The 18,116-nt window shown below is 40.0% G+C and overlaps 2 protein-coding genes across 9 annotated transcripts in view; one reads left to right on the top strand and one right to left on the bottom strand.

Annotated features, from left to right (window-relative positions):
* The window catches only part of EXOC1 (exocyst complex component 1), a 73,947-nt gene that overhangs the window by 17,353 nt on the left and 38,478 nt on the right, over positions 1-18,116 (top strand). For 4 of the 7 annotated variants that reach the window (XM_050947486.1, XM_050947484.1, XM_050947485.1 and 1 more), the window contains 2 exons: positions 7,876-8,025; positions 11,376-11,481. In XM_050947486.1, the coding sequence (XP_050803443.1) occupies positions 7,876-8,025; positions 11,376-11,481 (256 nt within the window). Of the gene's footprint in view, positions 1-658; positions 713-7,875; positions 8,026-11,375; positions 11,482-18,116 lie in introns of all 7 variants that reach the window. The other 3 variants (XM_050947480.1, XM_050947481.1, XM_050947479.1) reach the window with 1 other exon arrangement.
* Positions 1-18,116, bottom strand: part of LOC127048325 (uncharacterized) — a 172,382-nt gene that overhangs the window by 125,671 nt on the left and 28,595 nt on the right. The window lies entirely within an intron of this gene.

Genomic DNA, 18,116 nt, shown 5'->3' with positions numbered 1-18,116 from the left:
AGTATTAAAAGGTGGATCCTTCCCTACCCACAGAAGGGCCCATCTCCACTACAGTTATAATTGCATCAAGGAAACTGTATTATGATTGTTCGCAAATCTATGGTTATGCCGCTGTTCCAGTTCTTCATGTAGCTTGGTTACAAAACATGGCTGAATTTCAGTCTATCCAACAAATTGGAATGATATAAGCATGGATTTGGACATAAGGTAAATAGGCTGCCTGATACGATCGTATTTTGTAGTAGGGATGAGTCATACACAATTCAGTAGGACTTTGAGCTAGATATTTCTTGTAGTGGAGCAAGTGGCATACTCCCAGTTATGTAGTTGAATTGTTCTAAAATTATAAGTGAAATAACGTTTTAAAATCTTACAATATGGGTGGAGGAGGCTTGAATTGAGGACTTGTAGTAGGTGTTGGATTAAAGTGTTTATAGGATTGGTTCCAAGCAGAGAAGACTAAAAAACTCTTGCTTTTGCAATTCCACGGGGTTTTTTTGTATGGACCTTCCAGCAAGTAGAATTGTCTTGATGTGGTTTTGATCCTTGTTTTAAATGATTTAGAATTCATATTGTGTGGGGTTGTGTGGTGTTTTTTTAGCACCTTTTAAGTTTCAACACTTTTTTTTTATTATTCCTGTATTTTATCTCCAATTAGTTTGCTCAGACCCTTCTTCAGCTCTATAACAGGTCCTACTATCTTTCGGTTTCTGTGAGTACATCAGGTTTGATTCAAGCTTCTCTAATTTTATTTTGTTTTTAAAAGCTTGCTAAATCTAACTAGCAGTTGCAACTTCGGCTTCATAAATTGGAAACTTGCCTTTACTGGTTGCAGGGTATAAGGGCTCCTCCTTCAATGTTCCTATTAGCACTCAAGCTCTGTGTGTCTGTCAGTGGACAGACAACATTCACATGGCCTCTGAAGCATAACTAAGGCGGTGAAGTGACAAGTTGCATGAAGAAAACTTTTATTACATTTGCCACAAAATGAAAAGGTTTGTGCATAACCAATACAAACAGCACCAAACAGAAAAAGCAGGATGAGATGCTAATAGTTCTTCTAGGTATTGCAGAAAATGAAGAGTTTTTCCAAATAGAGTAATGCAGGATAATCCCATGTGCACATGACATTGCGTTTGGCAGTGCAAGTTCTCCCTGTAATGGCAAGTATTTCTCTACTTTGTAAAAGAATAACTTGCTGGATCTGCTTAGAATTGTCATTGTTAGCTTCTGCTCTTTCTAAATTTTTTTTACCCTTCCTTACATAACCCCCCCACAAATCTGTGGCACCCTACTTCTTCATCTATCCGTGTGTCTAAATGAACAGGTAGGGCTTGAACATCATTGTCTCTCGTAAATGGTTCTCATTAGTGAAGCTGGAAAGTTGGATTTGCTGGGCAGTGCAGTAAAGGGATGGTTGTGCGTTTAAGTGCAGATTTATTGAGAACTTGCTTTTATAATTTTATGCTCCTAATAATGTTTTTTTATAAAAGTTTAGAGAGTTAGCTCTTAACTACAAAGTAATACCCTATACCCCAATATAACATGAATTCGGTTATAACACGGTAAAGCAGCACTCGGGTGAATCAAAGCAAGTTCGATATAATGTAGTTTCACCTATAGTGCAGTAAGATTTTTTGGCTCCTGAGGACAGCGTTATATCGGGGTAGAGGTATATATTGGCTGCATTCATCTGATATATCACTTAACTAAACCGTACTGTTGGTTCATACTGGAGGAAATTTCAGAGGGAGGATATATAAAAAACAGTAAACTTACTCAGCCAGTTGTATTCTGTGTTACCTTTACCAAGATTTCTAATCTTTGTGCCTGGATAAATGCTGACACCAGTCCAATTTCTTCTTCTGCTTAATCTTTCAGTGAGGACATTGTGAGGGTGCAAACTCAAAATCTGATGTCCCATTCAGCAGAACTGAGTAATTTCACTACAGGTTTAAGTAGGAAACGCTGATGGACTGAGAAGGAATATGCCCTTGTTTAAACTCTCATCTTCAAATGTAGCAGCAGCAACAACAAATTATACTTTAAATTTAGCATGTTGGACAGTACGAAAGTCTGTTGTGTCAAAAGTATTGGCTTATAAAATGGCATACTGTCTTACTAGGCAGTTGGATGAACTGAATGCAGAAATTGCCCATTTAAATATATATGAAAAATGTCTCTAACTGGTGAATTTTCTCTTGTCTTTAACATCTTGTTGAGAGTTGCACTTTTGTTTAGAACCACTTGTGTGATTTATTTGAATTTCTCATGTAAGCACTTCCCTTGTTTCATTAAGAAGCAATCCTAAACCAGAAAACGCAAGTGTGAAAATGTGAAGCAGTTCAGTCTTCTGCTCATACATGCTATCAATTTATATTGTCAGCTGAATTTATTTAGACATGATAAAGGGAGAATAAATTCCAGTGGATTTATCCAACCTCAGATATCTTAACCTTAAACTATAATGCAGCTTGTTTCATTGTTACAAAGTTTCATGTACCAGTCAATTCACACACATTTTTATTTTAAAAGACTCAAACAAGAAATTCTAGAAATCTATTGACATTTTAAACAGAAAAATGCAACTCCACATTAGAGCTCATTGCATTTGCAAAAAGTCTGCTATTACTGTTGCTAACATTCAGCAGTTGATACAGCTAAACATTTACTTGTCTGTGTTCTAATCTTGTTTTCTAAACTTGTATTTTATTTAATAAATTATCTGTAACTTCAGGATGTTATCAGGTTCTTAGTAAGGAAAACATAAATCAGCTGGGCTTTCTTCTTTTGAAACAGCCTAAGGACATTGGACAGCAAACTTGATAAAAGCTTGCAGTGCAACATGATGACAAAAAACTGTAATTTTGTGCCATGTACATATTTAGTGGCAGTACATTGAACTAGAGATGGTACTCCTTTTTATGTGGCATTTTTAGAGAAAAAACCCTTTTGGTTCTGGGCCCCTAGATGCTAGAATTTAAACAAACTGGATGTCATTTGGAGTAGAGCAACAGAAAAAATTCAGATGGAAGGATTGACTTGGAAGGAAAAAATAGGTAGAACGAAGTTAACTTTGCTAGATCATGACTAGAGGGTGAACATGATCAACTATAACTATGTGAAGAATGCTAATACCAAGTAGAGAGGGAAATTCTTTGAAGTGGTACAAGAGGGGCATGAATTGGAATTATGGGATGAAATAAACAAAGGAAATTTTGGCTGAATATCTGAGAATGTCCTAACAATAATATCAAGAAATGGTACAGAAGTCTTGCAAGAAAAGTGATAGAAGCCCCAATAGTTCAGTCTGGACTGAACAAAAAACTGAAATATATATTGTAGGAAACAAGGCTGCATAGTAGGAGGACGAAATAGATGACTAAGAGGTTTTCTGTATTGCATTTCTGTGAAAAGCCTCTCTTAAAAAGGGTGGGTGGCATCAAAGAGCAATTAAGAATATTTTGCTGTTACTGAACTAATATACAACCTTTTTAACAATGTTAACTCCCTTACAAATAGAAAGATAATTGCTGTTGTTGATATATCTACTTACTCTTGTTTGTTCAAGCCTAGCTGATCCCTGTTTTTTTAATTGTTTTGATTTAAATAAATATGCAGCAATATAGACAAACAACACATACATACTGTGACCACAAAGATCACACTTTCTCCTCATTTGGCAGGGGTGACTCAAGTGTGGCCTGTGCCCATCTGAACTTATACAAAGGTGTGGCCTGCCTCCTGCAACTCTAATTTGCATTTGGTAAAGTCAAATTTTAAAGTTTCAGTTGGGTTTTAGAGAAAAAAATAATTTCTCTGAGTGTGTGAACTTATTCTTTGCTGGGACAAATAAGAAAAATCATCTCAGGCTAGGAATCATTTTAATGTAATCTGCTAACTCATGCTGTATCCCAAATTGGATGTCATTTTCTTTATCATTCTAATTATGAGAAAGGAGGCTGTAGTAAAAATAATAATAATAATAAAAAAAATCATGGTTTGACTAGTTTGTCTAAAGCATTTTAAATACACTGAATTGTTTGGATTGCAGTGTTTAGTTAAGGTTATTTTTCAGTTAAGGTTTATGGAATGTCTAGGTTTAAGTCTCTTAATTTAAATTAGATGTCCATGGCTAAATCACAGTTGAAAACTACAAAGATTTTGAGTTCCACACACTTTTTACATATATTGGGCCTAATTCTCAAGTGTCTGAACTGTACTTGGTACAGTGGGAAGTGGCTATGGGGCAAGATGGCCCTAAGTCATCTTTTTTTGTTTCTGTGTTTTAGATGCCAAACTGGCATCCCATGTAACTTAAAGCAGCCTAATGGCTGCTCTAAACTACACAAACTAAAATCATTATCTTAGGACCACCTTGCCAAATGGTCACCCCCATCCCATCTCTTACCTGCTCAAGAATACCGCTATATCTGGAGAGAGTGGCTGACAGTGGTTTAAGCTGACTTTACACTATTTGAAAATTCCATTATGTCACAGGAATCACTGTCTGCCTAACCAGGGCAGTTCTGTGCCCTCTGCACTGCCAGAAAGGCACAAAAGTTGTAGATCTGAAGGCAAAGATCTGGCCCATAGATTAGTTGTGAACCAGAGGAATATTTTCCTCCTGCATAGTGCAAAATAGCATATAGTGACTTAAAACAAATTGAAAAATGAAATCTGTGAAATATAACCTTGAATTGAGCTAATAATCATATAGTCTACTATGACTCCAGATTGCATTTGTCATCTCAACTTGTATTAAACCAGTGGTCTCCAACCTTTTTACGCACAGGATCACTTTTTGAATTTAAGTGCAACTCAGGATCTATCCCCCTCCTTCCCTGAAGCCCCACCCCACTCACTCCATTCTCCCCCCCAAGCCACCCCCGCTCACTCTCCCCCACCTCACTTACTTTCACTGGGAAGGGGTTTGGGGTTTGGGAGGGGGTGTGGGCTCCAGGCTGAGGCTGAGGGGTTCGGAGTGTGGGAAGGGGCTCCGTAGAGAGTTGGGGTGCAGGAGGGGGTATGAGTTGTTGGCTCTGGGAGGGGGCTCAGAGGCTCCTGGGAGGGGCCAGCTTGCCCCTGCCCCTCTGCAGGCACCATCCTTGCAGCTCCCATTGGTCACAGTTCCCCATTTCCAGGCAATGGGAGCTGTGGGAGCAGTGCTTTGCAGGCAGGAACAGCGTGTAGACGGAGACACCTGCCTCTCCCCTGGGACTGCAGAGACATGCTCGCGGCTTCTGGGAATGGCCTGGGGCTGGGGCAGGCAGGGAGCTTTCCTCAGTGGTAGTCCTGCTGTGCCACTGGAGTTCTAGCGGCTGGAGATCATAATCGACTGGTAGAGTCTCCAGGATCGGACCAGTCGATTGCAATCGACCAGTTGGTGACCACTGTATTAAACACAAAAAAACCCTGACTTTTAAAGAACATTATTAAGGTTGCAAAGACATGCACTCAAAAATTAGGAGATGCCAGAATTAAGGTTACCTGTACCACCTTAATTCAGCCCCCTTGTTCATGTGCATTAAGATACAGTTTTAATTACATGATTGCATACTATTTTTTTCCACAGGCCCTCTGTCATTCGGTGTATGAGATGGACCATGCTCCAGGGATGAATCAGGGTTTTGTAGTAAAGGAGGCAGTTGTCTGTTTCATTTGTTGCAGAAATTAAAAGGTGTGTAGTGAATGAGGCAGTAGATTGAAGGAAAAGAGAGAATGATTAAGGCAGTTGAATGCTGCTCTTGGAAACTGAATTCTGTCCCTGTCCCTGCCCCAGGTTTTCTGTGTGATCCTGGACAGTCACTTAAACTAGACTTTTCATAGGTTCCTCATTTTCTCTGGGTGCTTGATTTGAGACCCTGGGGGTTTGTTTGCAAAAGTGCTGAGCATTATTCACAGCTGCAACTGAAGTCAATGGGAACTGTGCTTTGACCATATTAGCTGCTATGTAGTGCCATATATTCTGAAAAATCAGGTCCCAGGTGTATCAAATTGGGCACCTAAAATTAGTGGAGACTTTGACAATTTTTCTGTGCCTCAGTTTCCTATTTGTAAAATGGAAGTAATATCCCCTCATTTCACAGGCGTGTTGTGAAAATAATGTATAGTGATAAGTGCTGTAGAAAAGCCTGTGAGGAAACTAATAATTTTGTCTTCAGAGCAGTGTTTGAGTACTGTGCAGTATATAAAAGAGAAAAATACTGACTAGCTACTTGTTAATGGAGCACCATCTATCTTGTGAACTGAATGAGGCAGGAGTCCTATGGAAAAATGTATGTGATCGTATGATACAGTCTGTATCATAATTCAGGTGCACAAGGGGGCTGAACTAAGGTTGCACAGGCAACCTTAATTCTTGCATTTCCTAACTTTGCATGCTTGCCTTTGCATCCTTAGTGTGTGTTAATGTAGCTTTGTGTGTAATTTCCCAGGATTTAAAAAAACTAAACTGAAAAAAAAATTGTCATGTGGCATAATATTGACATCCACCTAAATCCTCAACTGTACTGGAACCTCTGGATCTTCCGCATAGACCTCCTGCCTTTTGAGCTAACAGAGTAACTAACTGATAGAGGATGACAACCTATTATTATTATATGGACCAATGCTAGATGGGGATGAGACATTTTGCCATTTTTTTTCAGATATTTGCTGACAGCAGAGGAATAGCGAGACTAGAATTTTGAGTTCCATTCTGGAGGGGAGTGTGGTCTAGTAGGCACAAACTCTTCTTCCGGTACCTCTCCCCAGGCTTGGATGGCTTCTGCCCCATCCTTTCCAAAGTGTCCCTATGCCGTCTTCCCCACCCCTGGCTTCTTGTCCCAGCCCCTTTATCCTCACCTAGCCAGTCCCAGTCTCTCTAACTCAAGCTTCTCATCCTAGTCTCAGTTCCCCCATCCCCTCAGCTCCTTATCCAGTCAATCCCAGCTCCCCTTCCTGGCTCCTTATCCAATCTGCCTCTGACCCTCCTCCTCCTGCATTCCATGCCCTCACTGGCTCCCAGTTCCCATTTTTCTATCACTAGATTCTTCATCCAATTTCAGTGTTTGCCTCACCCCTACTCCTCATTGCCTTGCCAGTCCAGTTCTCTGCTCGCACCTTGGCTTTTCATCAAGTCTGTTTCCCCAATTCCCATACCTCATTCCTTCCCCACCTCACTAGTTCTCAGTCCTAGTCGTCTTGCTCAAATAGTTCCTGTCTTCCCTCGTAGCTCTTTGTTTCATATTGAGTCCCTCCTCCATTGCCTTCCTTGTCTAACCAGTTCAATCTCCTCTCCCTGCCAGTCTCTCTCCCCTACCCCGCTCCTTGTCTCAATCTAATTATCCCACACCCCCAATCTGACTCTTACCCCTCTGCTTTCAAATCAGATAGCTTCCTCTATGCTGCCTGGACTTAGGCATTGAGACCACAAGAGGGAAAGTTTTTTGCTTTTCAGTTCTGGTCCAGACACAGTCTGGCCTGCAGCAGCAATTGCAGAGAAAGTCTTGTCACCTCCTGTAGCCCAGGGCTGGAGCTTGTTCAGTTGCTCAATACAGATGGGAATCTTCAGTAAGTTTAGATGGTACATTCAATCACGTCTCTGCTGAGTATGTGCAAATTACAATTTTTCTGAAGCTTATAATTTGGCCAATTTTGGTCTGATATTCACAGGGACAGCAGAAGACAAATCCATGATACAAGTCCAGTGTCCTAGTCACTAGGCCACTGCAGGATAAGTGACCTGTGAAGGAAGTAATTTTCAGTTTCACTTTTCTGTTTTCTCTTGTTTATCTGACAATGCAATAATTTGTAGGCCAATCAGATAGCATTTGTAGTGGTATGTTTACACACATTGCTTCTACACTTATTTTAATGTTTTCTTTTATCAAGGGTCATGACCAAAGTTCCACGCTTGCCCAGCACTCTATTGAGCTGACATTACCCAATCACCATCCCTTTCACAGAGACTTGCTTCGATATGCCAAATTGATGGAGTGGCTAAAAAGTACAGAATATGGAAAATATGAAGGGTTAACAAAGGTATGTGACTCAGATATTGGATAAATTCTCTCTAGTGCTGTGCTTTCCATTATTTTTGGATAAGTGTCTTATTCTCAATTTTGAATGTTAAATTGTGATAACAAAAATCACTGCTCAGCTCTTTTAATCCCTGATCCTTCTTTCCTTACTTTTTTCTTGGTATTATCATCATTTACTGTGATTATACGCTGTAAACTCCTCCAGAGAGAGGTTGTGGTTTTAAACTCTGTAAAGCACCATACAAAGTTATGGCACTTAATAAATATGTGATACCTTTAAATACACATTTTTCCATTGTGTGCCCTAGCAGCATACATAATTAAAAAAATAATTGTGGAAAATAACTCTGATATAAATGATCTTCCTAGTTCTACAGAACTCATTGTTAATCCGTCGTTTGTTTTTTTAATGCAAAACTTTTTAGAGGCTACTTTAAATAAAATAGAAGATCTCAATTTTAGTTATTTTTAAAAAATTGTTTTTGTAAGTTGTTTGTACAGGTTTTTAATAAAATACCATGAAGTGAAAAATTAACCACAGATTGTATAGAAATTGTGCAGGTGTAACTGAAGGCAACATTTGGCCCTTAGCAGTGAGGTTTTTGCTCTTATTAAACACGCTATTTTTAAGGCCGATACAATGGATAACAACTATTAGCAATTCTGATACTGACAATTTTCTGTTCTGAGCAACTTTTTGCTAGGAACCACCCAATCCGATTGACTTCAGACGATGGCATTTGGCTGTTAGCAACTGTCATGCCATTTACTGACCACTTGTTTTTGCCATACAGCCCCACAAGTCCCCACTTCCTGTGGAAAGCCCCAGATACGGGCAGGTTTGCATGGCTGCTGCCAGGGAGAGAAGCACTTGGTCACGTTGATCCTGGGCTCCTGGAGCAGTCTGGACCATGCATAGAAAGGGGATGTGCAGCCCCGCAGGTGCCCAGTGCCTCTGCTTCCTGTAGAAAGCCCCAGCATTCAGGCTACAGCCCTGCTGCTTCCCTTCTTAGAGCCCACCCTCCCAGCTTCCCTTCCCACTGTCCAGGCCGCCTGCGTTTTCTTCTGTGTTTGGTGGTGGGTACCTAGCTGCAGGGCTGCTCTGTGCTGCTGTCCTTGGAATGGGCTTTTTGCCTATTGGCAACTTTTGGTTATTAGCAACTTTCTGCTAGGAACGGAGAAGTTGCTAATGAGTGTTATCCATTGTAAATTCAGTCAGTCTTAGAGTTTTAAAGCAGACTCCTAAAAATGATTCAGAAACATTCAACTAGTTGTCTTCTTTCATGTCATATAAGAAGTTGGGTGAAATGCCCAGTAGAAGATTGACGTCTTTTAGAAAGAAGGTAATTTTGTCCCCATTTTAATCCCTATTTTAGTCTGCATTCATGTAAATTAGGTATGTGGCCTATTAGACAGTATTTGTACAGAGACTGAATGGTAAATTTTGAGAACGTTTTCATACCTTTCAAGTGTATGCAAATTATATTTGATAAGCTTCCTTGGTATCCTGTTTTAATTTTCCCTCGTTCTTTCAATTTGTTTGAATTGGGCTGTAAGCTAAAGTTAGGGATATACTCAGAAAACAGTCCTCTTACTGGAATTCTTTGTCTTTTGCAGCTTTGTAGTTAAAGTAGTGCTTTTGAATAATTAATATAATATGCAAATAAGCAAATGAATCAGTAACACTTTCTGTGAGCTCAATGATTGTTAGGAATGTAACTTAAAAGGTAATGAATTTCCCTCCGCCCCCCCCCCCCCCCCCGATAATGAAAGTAAGTAACCCTGTGACTGCCAAGAGGACTTATTTTGTGCTTGTAATTTTTTTTGATAGAAATAATAAAATGCAATAACTTCCAAGAACTGAAATTAGATTTCCCTACTAGTACTGGTTTGTGGCTATTGAAAAACTATTTATTTTGCTTAATGATCTAATTTGTTTTACTTACTTGCAGAGAAATAATCATAAAAATAATGGACTGAACACTATTGTGGAAAGTAGTAGTAGTCACTGTTGTATGTAAAAGTGATAAGTTTAGCCATTTTGGGAAAGGGCTGAGTTCATACTACTACTATTTCTTGAAGTAGGCAAAATAGAGGGTAATAGGATGTGTGTGTAATATGTGCTTGTGTGTGCACGCACACATAACCCTAAAGATAGGCATTTGCATGTCCTCCTTGTCACATGCGCCTATGCACATATGATTTAATAGGGAAAGGGCATGTGTACTTATTCTTCCAATATGTTCTTGTTATGTTTTTGCACTGATAGTTAGGAATAGATTAGCAATTTATGGAGGGATTTATGGACTTGTTATGCCAAGTGATTAATATTTGAGGATATATGAAAACAAATACATACAGAATGCACTTCCATTTATGATGCTGAATAAGAGATTGTTTTACATAAGAAATTCAAGTTATAAATCAAGCAGTCGGACTGTCAAATTATTTATACTTTATGAGAAGTTTTTTGCTTTTTGAAATTTAAACTTTCTTAGCAACAGTGCAAGTCAAAATTAAAGCAAGCTTCTATAGTTTAAAGTAAAGAAAACACTTATCCTTTATTTGTTGTATGTATCGCTGAATCTGGTGGCAGAGAAGTGGAATTTATAACATCTTGAGCTATCTTTGCCTTCTATTTCTAAGCAGGGATTCATCCTGTGGGAAGGCAAACTTTCACACGTTTTGCCTGGGGAGTACATCTTCTTATTTGCTGCTAGAGGCTCAGTAAGAGCCCAGTAGCAGAGGCTGTAAAGGGGATGAGTTGAATTATGTCCCCCTGCCACTCTGGCCACCCCAATAACAGTGGGCTCTGCTGGCCATTTATACTCCCCCTGTGGTGGGGAGGTTACAACATACCCCAGTGGATTTGTTGCTTTGAAGCCTCTGCGGGTAGCATAGACCTCTAAGGCCTGGTCTACACTTGGGGGAGCTTGATCTAAGATACGTTGACTTCAGCTATGCTATTCTCGTAGCTGAAGTTGCATATCTTAGATCGACTTAGATTGACTTACTTCGTGTCCTCGGGGCATGGGATCGATGGTCGCCGCTCCCCCGTCGACTGCTTCTACCCTGGTGGAGTTCCGGAGTCAATGAGCGTGTTCAGGGATCGATGTATTGCGTCTAGATGAGATGCGATGCATCGATCCCCGATAGATTGATCACTACCCACCAATCTGGTGGGTAGTGTAGACATACCCTTAGGTTTTATATAGTCCAAATCTTTAGATGCAAGGCATGAAGAGCATTAGCTTGTTCATTTTATTTGCAGGTTGCCATTTATAATTCTGGGTTATTGCATTTGTTCAGATTACAGTACATATGCTAAACTGTATTTGTTTTTCACTTAAGAATTACATGGATTATTTATCACGGCTATATGAAAGAGAAATAAAAGATTTCTTTGAGGTTGCCAAGATTAAGATGACGGGCACAACCAAAGAAGGAAAAAAGTTTGGTAAGCTTCCAAGAGACATATACTTTTTTGCTTTGTAATAAACATTTATGGCAAATCATCTAGAGCCAAGTTTTTAAAAGACTGTTTTGTGCCTGAACTGGAAAGATGCTACATTTGGCAGACATGGCTGAAGTCAGAGGACAAATACAGGATCATCAAAAATGTATTAGGTACACTGCAACAGCTCTCTGTGTGACACTTGTAGTAAATTCAGAGGGAGTTGAATGAGTGAGATAACTTGAAGCATGAGGCATGGCACTGTATACGTCACTGTGAGTGCAGATCACTGTTTGAGACCCAGAGGTGAAAGTAATTTAAAGGACTTACCGGTACGCCGGAGTCCTGAGCGGGAGCATGACCTCAACCGGAAGAGGCCTTTCAAGATTTAAAGGCGTTGGGGCTGTGGCTAGGAGCCCCAGGCCCTTTAATCACCCCAGAGCTACCAGCTGCAGAGGTGGCTGGGAGCTCTGGGGCGAATTAAAGGGCATGGGGCTCCCTGCAGCGGTAGGGGCACTGGGCCTTTTAAATCCCTGCGGGAGCCTGGCTGCCAGAGCTCTGGCGGGGATTTAAAGGGCCTGGGGCTCCCCGCAGTGGCAGGAGCGCCGGGCCATTAAAATCCCCGCTTGAGCCTAGCTGCTGGAGCTCCGGCAACATTTTAAATCACCACCATGGAAGTTGGGCCAGTCTGACATGGCGTACTGGCTCTTGCTGGTATGCTGTACCTGACTGGACCGGCTTACTTTCACCTCTGTTGAGACCTGACAAAAACATTTATTGTTTAAAAACTTCACTTAGTGGGATATTAACACCGAAGCAAATTTGGAAAAACAAACATTTTATGCAAATATCAGAGGGGTAGCCGTGTTAGTCTGGATTTGTAAAAGCAGCAAAGAATCCTATGGCACCTTATAGACTAACAGACGTTTTGGAGCATGAGCTTAGTAGCACAAGTAACACTAAGACACTGCCCAAATAGTACTCTTTGGATAAAATAAAAGCAGCAAAGAATCCTATGGCACCTTATAGATTAAGGAGCTCATGCTCCAAAATGTCTGTTAGTCTATAAGGTGCCATAGGATTCTTTGCTGCTTTTATTTTATCCAAAGAGTACTATTTGGGCAGTGTCTTAGTGTTATTGTGCTCCTAAGAGATTTGTATTTTAATAAATACTTATGAGGGATTTTGAGGAAGCTACCTTAAACACTAATTCTGCCCGTGGGGATGTACATACATGGGTTTCAAAGGGAGCTATGTACATGCATCTGAGGTTGGAAGTTGTATTTAGTTTTCCTTTGGATGAGTGCATATATCCCCCTTTGGGAAAAGGAGTTCACAAATGCCTATGAAAGGGCATCTATACCCAAAATAACATTGCAATTTAGCAGCAAATAATAAGGAAAAACAGGTGAAAAGTAGATGGATTTGTATGTAAGATGTACTGTATTTTAAAAAAAGCAGCAAAGAGTCCTGTGGCACCTTATAGACTAACGGATGTATTGGAGCATGAGCTTTCGTGAGTGAATACCCACTTCAATTTTTATTGTATTTTAATGTTTGGTATAGACATAGCTTTTAATCTCCCATCGTTTTACAATTGAAATGAAAGACTATAATGAATTCTACTTTGCTTGTTTTAATATAATGAGTTAAATCTTTGATGCACTTTTTCAGATGATATATTCTATTTGTTAATATGCCTAAATTTGCCATACCAGATGATTGAACGTGGAGCACAAGTGGTTCCCTAGAGTTTTCAGAAAAACAGCTTGAAGCAGGAGGAGTCCTGAATCTTGAAGTGTTAACCTACCTTGTTGGTCACGAGTTTAAAAAAATAACCCCTCCCGCTCCTCCCTGCCTCTTAAAATAACCCTATATTTTTTTCTATTTTTTTTTTTTTTACTATTCCCTTGTAATCCACCTCGAGAGGAAACAACATTACCCATAGTAATTATGTTCTGGACTTATGACACGTTATTGTGAACTGTGGATAACAGATCTTTGTTTTAGAGGAAAGAGGTTGTTCACATATGTGAATTTAAAAGATTCAAGAGAATTTCTATTAAGGTTCATATTTGTGTAAACTTTGACTACATTTTTTTTAAAGCCTAGCAACCTTTTCAGTCTACTAAGAGCGTGGAGAAACTTTCTACCAATTTATCGAGTGTAAGATGAATTACTTTTGTAACAGTTCTACTTAAACATAGACATATTCTTTTATAGTTTGTCATGTAGCAAACCAGACTGTTGCTTACTGAAGGTCTGAGAAAGCCAGGAAAGAATTTCCTTCTAGTAGGACATTCTGAGATATGTCCTCCAGTATTCATGCAGAGACTAAGCAGAATCTCTTCTTCGAGGAGTGAGTGGGTAGGCTTTAGCCATTGCACAGAAACTGAACTGGCATTCTGCAACTGAATGGGGGAAGTTCCTCGCTACCCAGCCCAGGAATTAATGAACAGCTTTCATGGATGCATATCCCAGAATCATGGATTGTCTGTGGAGTCCACAAATTTAACCTGAATTAGACTATAATGGTAGAATAGGAAAATACATTGCTCTGCACTGTTCATGTTCTTAATGTTATCAGTTGTGCAAAAGGAGGAAAAGAAACATCTCAGATCTTTGCAGATAAATAGTGTTTCATTTTGTCTTTTAAATGTCAGCTGATTTTTTTTAAATTAATGCAAAAACCTATTTAACAATGCCGAATTACAAAGATTTGTGCATTGGAGGAAGTTAGTGCATATTCCTAGAAGATGTTTTGTTGAATTAATGTGCATTTTTTTTTAATAATGAAAAAATTACTGTGTAAGGAACACACAGAGGCTTTTTACAGAGTAGATTTTTGGGGATCAGACACTGCCAGTCTTTGAGCTATGTTGGTGTTCTCTTGCCTTTTGCTTCTTTGCAGTTTCTGGAATGAAGCTTCAATTTGAACATCTTAAACATAGAGGGTCTGTTGGGAGAATTCTTTTAGTGGTCTGTACTAGCACGTGGCTCTATTTTTTTAATTTTTTGTTTTGAAGACTATCTGACACAAAAAAGAGAGCAGTAAACTTCTGGGATGCAGTGCAAATTCTTCCTTGCCTTAATAGATGTACTTTTCTTCCTCTGTTGAAGCTAGAAACTTGTTACCTTCAGTGCATTTAAATATAATGAGCTGAGGATGGGAAAGAATCCTAGAATCTTAGAAACGTAGGGCGGGAAGGGACCTCAAGAAGTCACGTCCACCCCCCTGTGGTGTGGTAGGACCAAGTAAACCTAGACCATCCCTGACAGACATTTGTCCAACTGATTTTTAAAGGATATCAATGATGGAGACTCCACGACTTCCTTTGGAAGCCTGTTCCAGCGCTTAACTGCCATTACAATTAAAAAGTTTTTCTTAATATCTAACTTAAGTCTCCCTTGCTGCAGATTAATCCCATTGATACTTGTCCTAAGCTCAGTGGACCTGGAGAACAATTGATCACCTTTCTCTTTATAACAGTCCTTAGCATGTTGGAAGATTATCATCAGGTCCCCAAATCAATCGTCTTTCTCAAGACTAAACATGGACCTTTTTCTCAACCTTTCCTCATAGATCAGGTTTTCTAACCCTTTTATCATTGTTGCTCTACTCTGGACTCTTCAGTTTGTCCACATTCTTTCTGGATTGTGGTGCCTAGAGCTGGACACAGTACTCAAGCAGGGGCCTCACCAGTGCCAAGCAGAGCAGGACAGTTACCTCCCGTATCTTACATACAACACTCTTGTTAATACACCCCAGAATATTAGCCTTTTTTGCAGCTGTATCACATTGATTAATCATATTCAGTTTGTGGTTCACCGTAACCCGCAGATCCTTTTCAGCAGTACTACTGCCTAGACAGTTAGTCCCCATTTTGTAATTGCAAATTTGATTTTTCCTTCCTAAGTGAAGTACGTGTGCACTTGTCTTTATTGAATTCCATCTTGTTGAATTCAGACCAATATTCCAATTTGTGAAGGTCATTTTGATTTTTCAGCCTGTCTTCCAAAGTGCTTGCAACCCCTCGCAGCTTGATGTCATCCACAGATTTTGTAAGCATACTCTCTACTCCATTATTCAAGTCATTAACAAAAATATTGAATAGTACTAGACCCCGGACTGACCCCTTTGGTTCCCTGCTAGTCATGCCCTCCCAATTTGACAGCAAACCTTTTTGAGTACTATGTGACAACAGTATGTTCTACCTACAAGATGATATTTCCACAGCAGCCTGACCATTATATACCTTTGTCTAAGGGTGGTCCTGGGCTATATTTCTTTGTTCTGCAGCGCCAGTCTATGGGGTTGGGGATCAGGGGATTTATGAAGAAACCAATATCAAATATGTGGTTCTGTGGTAAAAAATAAAATAGTGCAGATAAAAATTAAGGTGGAATTTAAATCTGAGTCTGACATCCTAAAACTGTCTGTGTTGGTGCCTAGTTGAGAAATCAGTGTTGAAGAGCATTTGCACATCCATATTTGTACAAATGAAAGTAAATACCTATCCTCTTAGAATAGGATCAGCTTGCCAGCTCCACTCTGATGGGTGGTTCTTTGAGGGATTGTACACATAAATATTTCACTGTAGATGTATGTGTGTCCAGTGCATCCGTGTCAGCAACTTTTGCAAGCAGTACTGCTAGGTGGCGCACAGGCTCCTGCTCAACATGTGTTCTCAGGAGACGGCATAAAAGTCCCGAAGAAATCTGGTGGCTTCCAGAACTATTTCAAAAGCCAAACTATTTCATCAAGAAAATCAAATTCTATTACCCCTTTCATGGATGTAAGACACATACTTTCATGTTGGCACTTCATCCCTGCCATTGAAAGTACCTTCAATTTGTGGTAGGTACCAATGATTAACTGTACATGGTGCTTCTCTTTAGTCTATCTTCAGCCCCGAGTATCTTCACCAAATGCATGTTCGGGGTAGTTATTCACCTCCATCATTTGGGTATTCAGATATTCGCTTGCCTGGATGATTGACTGATTCCTGCAGCATCGAGCGACCAGGGCCAGAACAGCGTCCTTGTCATCAGACAAGTGTTCTCCTGTCTAGGTCTGAAACTAAATTTGGACACATCGCAATTACAACCAACTCAGTGCATAACTTTCATAGGAGTCCACCTCAATACCAGGACTGTCATGGCTTATCTTCCAAACGAGAGGTATCAATCTATAGCCATCCTTTCCAAAAGCCTCAAGTCCAATCTAACAACATCAGTGCATGCCTATGTTCAGCTCCTTAGCCACAGGGCCACATGCATGTATATAACTCCACATATGAGGCTTCAGTTAGTGTATCAGTTTTTCAAGTAGTTCTGTGAGAGTTGATCAGGTTTCTATTTCTACTTTACATCAGCCAGTAGATAATTTTTCCATCTTTTCTCATCCTTTCATTTTTTCTATTTTTGAAATGCCAAATCAATGTTTACCCTCCTGTTCCTACACCTGTATATGGGATTTAAACTTTGTCCTCTCCAAACTGATAGGACCCCACTTTGAGCCAATGGCTACCATTTCATTATCTTTATTTTCTCTAAAGAAAGTGGTTCTTCATGGCAGTCATTTCTACAAGGAGGATTTCAGAACTTTAAGCTCTCTTGGCTGACCCTCCTTACTTTGTCCTTATGGAAGACCATGAGTCTCTTAGGCCTTACCGTAAGTTTATGCCTAAGGTAGTGTCAGTCTTCCATTTAAACCAAACAGTCTTTTCATATTTTTCCTGAAATCACATTCATTTAAGGCTCAAGAAGCATTCCAGTCTTTGGATGTTCATAGAGTACTGGCATTTTACTTGGACCACACTAGGTCTTTCAAGTCTTACCCCAGGCTCTTTGTAAGATATGCTGAAAGAATTAAAGGTCAATCAGTGTCATTTCGTCAAATCTCATGCTGGATTTCTGACTGTGTGAAACTCTCTGCTACAATCTTGACAAAATCTCTCCTCCATTGAGAATAACCTCTCACTCCACTAGGGCTCGGTCCACCACATCACCATTCCGAGCAATCTTCCAATAGCTGGTGTATGCAAGGCAGCAACATGGTTGTCTGTGCATACTTTTCCCACTCATTACACCATGATTCAAACCTCTTGAGATGATACCAACTTTGCAAGTTGGTGGTACAATCCCTATGTATATGATCCAAAGTCCTTCTACCTGTAAGGGAATGCCTGAGGAATCATCTCCAGTGGAATGTGTATGTGCACGATCACTCAAAGGAGAAAAATGGGTATTTATCTGTACAGTAACTATTATTCTTTGAGGTATGTTGTGCACATATACATTCCACAACCCTCTCACTTTCCCTGCTACTTTGGACTTTACTTAAAGTGGTGCGAAGGAATGGAGAGGTAGGTGGCAGACATGCCTGTTTTATGCCATCACCTGAGAGCATGAGGCGAGCTGGAGCACATGGACCATAGACTCTAGGACTGGAAGGGACCTCGAGAGCTCATAGAGTCCAGTCCCCTGCCCTCATTGCAGGACCAAATACTGTCTAGACCATCCCTAATAGACATTTATCTAACCTACTCTTAAATATCTCCAGAGATGGAGATTCCACAACTTCCCTAGGCAATCCATTCCAGTGTTTAACCACCCTGACAGTTAGGAACTTTTTC

This window comes from Gopherus flavomarginatus, chromosome 3, assembly GCF_025201925.1.
Source record: "Gopherus flavomarginatus isolate rGopFla2 chromosome 3, rGopFla2.mat.asm, whole genome shotgun sequence".
NCBI classification, from domain to species: Eukaryota; Metazoa; Chordata; order Testudines; family Testudinidae; genus Gopherus; species Gopherus flavomarginatus.
Note: the sequence above shows the minus strand (reverse complement) of the source record. Positions and strands in the feature narration are given on the sequence as shown.